We start from the raw sequence: 8,701 nt of genomic DNA, 5'->3' as shown, positions 1-8,701 counted from the left end.
CTTGCAGTCTGCTTTCAAGCTTGAAATAGCTCCCATTGTTTTAAATAATGATGGGCTTCTTTTTTTCCTCTTCTTTTTGCTTTGCTATTGCGATGAGCTTTGCAATTAAAAATGGAAGCAGTAGGTAGGTATGTATGTTAGCTGCTTTGTTCAGAATGTCAAACGAGCCATATTAGACATACCTACCTGCAGTTTGGAGTCAATAATGTACCTACCTATCAACATTATATCTATTAGACTAAAGAGACTAACTTACCTAAGACTAAGAAGGTATCCTTTTTTTTTTTATCAACAGCAAAGTTTGATCAAATTAAAGTAGGTACATACTAGGTACCTATACAAACGACCAAAACTTCGTGAAAAAGAATAAAACCTCTCATCATTAAAAGAGTTTGGGAAAAAAAAATATATCTATCTATCCATAATGTAGGTACCTAGGTAGGAAAAAAAAGAACTTTACCGCAAAGTTTCCTGTACGCAGGTACCTTCCGCCCAAAATATTGAAAAAGTATAAAATTACAAAACAATTAAAACTTATAATGGAACCTGAAGCCAAAGTTTTAGGTTACTCCCAGATGGTGACATTACAACCCTGACCCTCCCTTACTCTGTAGCTCTGTCACCCACAACCCCTAAGATAATTTTAATTTCATAAATTTAATGTACAGGTGTTCACTTCCTGTACGCAGGTACCTTCCGCCCAAAATATTGAAAAAGTATAAAATTACAAAACAATTAAAACTTATAACCCGAAGCCAAAGTTTTAGGTTACCTACTCCCAGATGGTGACATTACAACCCTGACCCTCCCTTACTCTGTAGCTCTGTCACCCAACCCCTAAGATAATTTTAATTTCATAAATTTAATGTACAGGTGTTCACCTCGAATTTTCCAGAATAATAATATCGATCTATCTATATGTTGTTTTTTGTAATGATAGTGCTTATATTTTATACTGCTCGGAAAGAACTAGGTAAAGACTGATGCAAATATAGGTACCTAAAGAGTCCCTTTACTGCAGCAGTAGGTATGCTACTATACCTAGGTAGGTACCTACTATTATTATGGTCGAATTCAAAGGGAAAAGGGCTTCAGAATAGTTCAAATCGTGGATAACTCATAAAAATTCTTCCACAACAAATGGGGAAAAATGTGGCTTTTGGGGTGCTAAAAAAACCGTGTTTACACGAAATTTTCCAAAGGCACACCCATTGAAAATGATATTATTATGGTCGAATTCAAAGGGAAAAGGGCTTCAGAATAGTTCAAATCGTGGATAACACATAAAAATTCTTCCACAACAAATGGGAAAAAATATGGCCTTTGGGGTGCTAAAAAACCGTGTTTACATGAAATTTTTCCTATGGCACTCACATTGAAAATGGACACGCTGTATATGCCAGCCAAACTTTTCGACCACCCTATGGTTCTGAGTGGAAATATTTGATGATGAAGGAGAAAAAGAAGTTGGGGTACCCGGTACCGGTCTGAGACGTTTGGAACATAGTCTGGCTGGGTGCCAAAGTCCACATTGTGTTCCTAACACGCGTTAGTCTGTTGGCACCCTGTGGGCAAAACCAAGAACATGCTGCTGAAGGCAAGCCAATTGTCAATTCCTTATCTAATGTCAACATTGTCAACTGATGGTAGATTCACGTGGTAGAACTGATGTTCCATTCAAAGTTGTTAGCTCTGTGTCACTGGGGACCTGATTTGATCTTTTGTGATTAGGTCTCTCAGCAAATAATTACAATTTCATTTTCTACCTATAAATACCTACCTATCTGTTATGTAAGTACCTACTTTACAATCAACATGACGTAACATATACGTATAAAACTGTATACAGAGAGGAAATACAGAATAAAGCACAAGTTTATTACATACCTAGGTACATAGATACCTTATTATTTTTATAATATCTGCATTATCTATTTTTCCTACTTCCCTCCCTAGGTATGTAGTTAGCTATTTGTACAGGTATGGATATCTGTTTTCTCGATTTTCTTTGCGTTTTCCCTATCTAGAATTTATTTATCCGTCATTTCCGGTAATGTTTTATTATTGACATAGGCACAAAGTATGGGATGTTTTTATTTATAATATCTGCATTATCTATTTTTCCTACTTCCCTCCCTAGGTATGTAGTTAGCTATTTGTACAGGTATGGATATCTGTTTTCTCAATTTTCTTTACGTTTTCCCTATCTGGAATTTATTTATCCGTCATTTCCGGTAATGTTTTATTATTGACATAGGCATAAAGTATGGGATGTTTTTTCCTTTTGACATATTATAGGTATCTACAGGTACATCCTATCTCGATAGGTACCTACATTATTCAGTTCTATCGTTCTCTCGGCCCACATTCTATAAAACAAGATCGCTCTCCCAAAAAGTTCCGGTATTGCAGAAGAAAATCCTTTTTTTTTTTTCAAGAGGTTTGACAAAGGGAACTGTAACTGCTATGGTCTTATCGTCCCGAAATCGAAGAGAGAAGGAAGACAGGATAGGAGAAAACCAGCCGTTCCGAGAACGAACATTATACCATCAGGATAAAATGCGCCCCGGGCGGGAATCGAACCCGCAAGAAAATCCTTTGAAAATCAGCCAGCCTTGGAGGGTAGCGCGTCTGTCAAGTAAGCACTAGGCCGCGGGTTCCACTCCCGTCAGGGGCGGATTTTATCCTAAACAGATGAGGTTCGTTCTCGGCTTGCTTTCTTAGGCGTCTTTCTTCTCTCTTTGCTTTCGGGACGATGAGACCTTAGCAGTCACAGTTCCCTCTATCAAACCTCTTAAAAATAATAATTTTAGGCATGTAGCCCAGACCTGATTGGTTAATGTCAGTTATTTAGTTTTTTAAAACAGAGAGCAGACCAGTTTAGTATGGCTGGGGGACGTAAAACAGAGAGCAGACCAGTTTAGTATGGCTGGGGGACGTAAAACAGAGAGCAGACCAGTTTAGTATGGCTGGGGGACGTAAAACAGAGAGCAGACCAGTTTAGTATGGCTGGGGGACGTAAAACAGAGAGCAGACCAGTTTAGTATGGCTGGGGGACGTAAAACAGAGAGCAGACCAGTTTAGTATGGCTGGGGGACGTAAAACAGAGAGCAGACCAGTTTAGTATGGCTGGGGGACGTAAAACAGAGAGCAGACCAGTTTAGTATGGCTGGGGGACGTAAAACAGAGAGCAGACCAGTTTAGTATGGCTGAGGGACGTAAAACAGAGAGCAAACCAGTTTAGTATGGCTGGGGGACGTAAAACATGGGGGAGATCAGCTTAGTCTGACCGGGGGACTGTAAACAGGGAGAATACCAGCCTGAATTTTCCATTTTGCTAAAGAAATAGCAAAGGTTGATTGCGAAGGGCGTCCACTCGTAAAATTTATGTTACCAAAACCAAATGTCAGTCCAAAACAATCTCCCCAGGACTGATTGAGAGGCTGACGAAAAACGCCGACCCCACTTGAACATAGGAAAAGGCGAAGAAGAATTGCTGATTTGCTGAACAGTCGAAACTCTGAACTTACTATAAAGAAGAGGTTTCCTTTTGTTAGCATGTCTCTGTTATCAACATTGCCTGACAATTATTGATAACAGTAGAAATACATATTTCCGATAAATCATTGCTCATTTACCATCCCACCACGCCTTAGAACAGGGCTTACCAAGCTGAATCAACACCGATTCCCGACTCCATTCAACACGTGGTCGAAAAATTGCTAAGCCCCGACCTCACTCTCAGACCTCTGTTACAAAGTTACAATCCCTGAGTTAAACAATATTTTACTGCCTTGATGTGTTTATTGACAAAGTACATTTCGACATCTCTCTCTTCTCTCGTCAGAAATTCATCGTCTCAAAATAGCCCAACACACACAAATAGCCTAAACACACGTGGTTCGTGAGACGGAAAATATCGAGCGTTACATAAATCCCTCAATCCGTTCTTTGTTATGTAAGAGGTCAAGATACTGAAGCTGTGTTGTGGAGGTGGCTGATAACAACTGATGCTCAGTTTTGTCAAAAAATTATAACTAGATTAACTAGAGGTTACCGCGCGGTAGTCAAGTCTTGATTACCTATTAGGTAGTGTTGATGTTTATGTCTTAGTTCAGAGCTGTTTCACAACAACTTGACAAAACCGGCAATATTGACGGTTATGGTGAATGATATTCCGGCCCTGGTTGTCTTTAACAACTTTATTTCTTAACTACCAGGAGGAGAAGCGTTTAACATAATTCACAGCTTAGCGAATACCTAAAGAATCTGCGGCAATATTGACGGTTATGGTGAATGATATTCCGGCCCTGGTTGTCTTTAACAACTTTATTTCTTAACTACCAGGAGGAGAAGCGTTCAACATAATTCACAGCTTAGCGAATACCTAAAGAATCTATTACGGCAAATTATGACAAATTATGGCACTGTTGAAGCACTCAGAAAACACTCCCTTGGGATAATTTGTCACGTTACATTCAGCCTTGGAGCAATTAATCTTCTAAGCGGAATGGGTACTTGGGTTAGATTGGTAGGCAGTTACTGTCTAATCGGTCTATATGCCTATTACACAAAGGGCCGTACACAGGGAAGTTTGGTCCGATTTGCCCCGGGCTCGTTGTCCCCAAGGGTGCTTGGAATCAGCAGATTTTCCAAAAAGGATAATTAAATACGAGTACCTCTTCTGGCTGGGGGACACTAAACAGGGAGTATACCAGCCTGAATTTCCCTTGCTAAAGAAATAGCAAAGACAGACAGACACCGAAGCGAATACAATAGTCCGTCCACTATACCTTTTATTATTAGTAATAATAAAGGAAGGACGGACTAAAAAGGATAATAAAATACGAGTACCTCTTCTGGCTGGGGGACACTAAACAGGGAGTATACCAGCCTGAATATCCCTTGCTAAAGAAATAGCAAAGGTTGAGTGCAAAGGGCATCCACTCGTAAATTTTTTGTATTAGCCATTGTGAGAAATTGTTGAAAGGACCTCACTGTTAGAGTTTGCTCCTGGAACCTAGTTAGGGTATAAACGAGCCTGATTTTACGGTAGGCTTGATGAGTAGATTAGTATTTAACTATTGCATTGCTAGCTATTTTTCATATTTGTATCCTGGAACCCAGTTAGGGTATAAACGAGCCTGATTTTACGGTAGGCTTGATGAGTAGATTAGTATTTAACTATTGCATATTGCATTGATAGCTATTTTTCGTATTTTTGTATAGCTGTAAAGAACTATCATCAGTTACGTAATCCTAATTATCCCAGATTTTCCTCTCCTCCTTACGTAACAGGGGAAACTTCCACGCAATAGGAGAGAATTAATAATTTAATATCTCCAATTTAATGATCTAATATTTTCGTCAGTGGGCGGACATTTTCCAGAGCGAGAAAAGCGGAGAACATTTGAGACGGTTTTGTGTAAATTTGAAGCGTGCATGAGAAAATTTTATTAATGATCCACGCAGAGCTGAGATGGATAATAATTTAATATCTCCAATTTAATGATCTAATATTTTCGTCAGTGGGCGGACATTTTCCAGAGCGAGAAAAGCGGAGAACATTTGAGATTGTTTTGTGTAAATTTGAAGCGTGCATGAGAAGTTTTTATTAATGATCCACGCAGAGCTGAGATGGACTGATCGAAGCATATGATTTCATATGGGCGCTCTCTGGTCTTCTATACGCATACTACTTTTATATTTTTCGTTCTAGAGGGCACCATAAACTAGATAAATTTAATGTTCCAAGGTACGTTATGTTCAAGGTACAGCAAGCTACCCTACCTAACTGAGATAACCCTTTCCGATGAATTGATATTTTTGGAAGCTGAAGGCGCGGGATTTCAATTATTTTAGAGAAGCGAGAAGGCCCTTTTCCGTTTAAATTACTGACGTGTGGTTAATGCTAAATTTTCATTGTTCAGTCCAACGCAGCCAACCTGCGGCCCATCAAGTCTGTGCGGCTCTTGAGATAGAAATGAGAATTGAATGTCGTATGTTTTGTCTAGGTCGTAAGTTTTGTCTAGGGTCTAGGTGAATGTCTAGGGACAGAAGAGGAATTTTCAATTGGAACATATGTACATAAGTGAAAACTCGAAAATTGGAAAATTCTTAGAACGAATAATTACCAGATTCACCACTTGTGTGCTTACATAATAATTATATCTTTCTACTAGTTCTTGTTCTTGGAAAAAGTGGTGTCTTGACAAGTGAAACCTATTCTCCTACTTAGTCTTCTAAGAGTATTTTGCTGAAATCAAGCGCCGTGCCGACGCGACATCAACAGCTGAAAGGAAAGCAATACTCGACGTCTGGTTTATTAAGCACCGTCCACGCTATGGTCAGGCGATGTTGATAGACGTTGTCTAAAATACGTCCACACTATAAACTTATCTTGGGGCAAACAGCCCTAAAGGACTGGTTAAACTTCCACGGATCTACAGATCTGGGTGTAGAGGTACAAAATTCCAAACAAGGTAGGTAATAATCTAAGGTAAATATCCGGTCCCTATGTAGCACTATAAATCTATGTACGACCTACTATGTATTGGTATCCCGTATCCCACCATGTTGGTATTTGTATACAGGATGGAAAGGAAAAAATTGACTTTTTTTTAACCAACGCGACAACAGAGATGTTGTCTTTATAAGGCAAGACGTAGGTATTTTTTCAGTCATTTGTCAACCCGATTTTTTTTTAGGTCAATCAGGTATGTGACACACTGTATAAATTGTATGAACATTAGTAATCAAGGTTACCGTGTTTTTAAAAAAATGTTGAATCGTAGTTTTTTTTTTTTTGTACGAGTTAGTTAAGCCATTTTTTGCCTGGGATGAACCTACCTAACTGAGATAACCCTTTCCGATGAATTGATATTTTTGGAAGCTGAAGGCGCGGGATTTCAATTATTTTAGAGAAGCGAGAAGGCCCTTTTCCGTTTAAATTACTGACGTGTGGTTAATGCTAAATTTTCATTGTTCAGTCCAACGCAGCCAACCTGCGGCCCATCAAGTCTGTGCGGCTCTTGAGATAGAAATGATAATTGAATGTCGTAAATTTTTGCAATCGTTTAAAGTTCTAGGGACAGAAGAGGAATTTTCAATTGGAACATACATAAGTGAAAACTCGAAAATTGGAAAATTCTTAGAACGAATAATTACCAGATTCACCACTTGTGTGCTTACATAATAATTATATCTTTCTACTAGTTCTTGTTCTTGGAAAAAGTGGTGCCTTCACAAGTGAAACCTATTCTCCTAGTCTTCTAAGAGTATTTTGCTGAAATCAAGCGCCGTGCCGACGCGACATCAACAGCTGAAAGGAAAGCAATACTCGACGTCTGGTCTATTAAGCAGCGTCCACACTATGGTCAGGCGATGTTGATAGACGTTGCCTAAAATACGTCCACACTATAAACTTGTCTTGGGGCAACTGGTTAAACTTCCACGGATCTACAGATCTGGGATGTAGAGGTACAAAATTCCAAACAAGGTAATAATCTAAGGTAAATATCCGGTCCCCATGTAACACTATAAATCTATGTACGACCTACTATGTATTGGTATCCGACCATGTTGGTATTTGTATACAGGATGGAAAGGAAAAAATTGACTTTTTTTTTAATCCAGCTTTTTTAATGTACCCATACCTACGATGTAATTAAAAAGTTCCAAAACCAAAACGTTGATCCAAAGCGACAACACAGATGTTGTCTTTATAAGGCAAGACGTATGTATTTTTTCAGACAAAGTCGACCAAATATTTTGTCATTTGTCAACCCGATTTTTTTTTTAGGTCAATCAGGTATGTGACACACTGTATAAATTGTATGAACATTAGTAATCAAGGTTATACCGTGTTTTTTTTTAAAAAAATGTTGAATCGTAGTTTTTTTTTTGTGCGAGTTAGTTAAGCCGTTTATTTGTACGAGTTAGTTAAGCCATTTTTTGCCTGGGATGAAAAAAAAAACTAGTTATATAAGATCCTCTGTTCGCTCTCAGTGATACGGTGGGTCGAGGGCCGTAGGTACCCATAATCCTAAACTTCCCAAAAACCTGTATTTAGGACCTTTCCCAAATTAAATGGGGAGGGGGACTTGTTTGTGTATTTTGAACATTATAGAATTTGTTGATTTTTTTTTTTTTTCAACAGCTCTCACAATCCGAGGTCTTTTTCCGAGTACATACATAATTTAGGTAGTTATTACCTTGGTACCTAGATTAGGTTAGTTTCCTCTTTTTGATAACCACTCTTTTTCCTCCACTCTTTTTTTCTTCATCATTTTCTTTGTTCTTCTCTTTTGGTCGTCGTCGTCGTCTTCTTCTTCTTCTTCTTCTTCTTCTCCCTCTTCCTTTTCTTCTTCTTCTCCTTCTTCTTCTTCTTCTTCTTTTTTCTCTCACAATCCGAGGTCTTTTTCCGAGTACATACATAATTTAGGTAGTTATTACCTTGGTACCTAGATTAGGTTAGTTTCCTCTTTTCGATAACCACTCTTTTTCCTCCACTCTTTTTTTCTTCATCATTTTCTTTGTTCTTCTCTTTTGGTCGTCGTCGTCTTCTCCCTCTTCCTTTTCTTCTTCTTCTTCTCCTTCTTCTTCTTCTTTTTCAACTTTTTTGCTGACGTAAATGTGTAGGTCGTAGATATTCATCCCGAATGAGGGGAGGGGAGGGTATCACGTGCCTCGATTACAATAT

The 8,701-nt window shown here is 38.6% G+C and overlaps 1 protein-coding gene across 1 annotated transcript in view; it reads left to right on the top strand.

The window, feature by feature from the left end:
• Positions 1–539: 539 nt before the first annotated feature.
• Positions 540–8,701, top strand: part of LOC103506024 (tripeptidyl-peptidase 2-like) — a 32,533-nt gene continuing 24,371 nt past the window's right edge. Inside the window, exons 1-2 of the mRNA XM_026821189.1 lie at positions 540–564; positions 669–689. Of these exons, the coding sequence (XP_026676990.1) occupies positions 540–564; positions 669–689 (46 nt within the window). The remainder of the gene's footprint in view (positions 565–668; positions 690–8,701) is intronic.

This window comes from Diaphorina citri, unplaced genomic scaffold (genome assembly GCF_000475195.1).
Source record: "Diaphorina citri unplaced genomic scaffold, Diaci psyllid genome assembly version 1.1 scaffold209, whole genome shotgun sequence".
Lineage (NCBI taxonomy): Eukaryota > Metazoa > Arthropoda > Insecta > Hemiptera > Psyllidae > Diaphorina > Diaphorina citri.
This window is presented reverse-complemented; position numbering and strand designations above follow the sequence as displayed.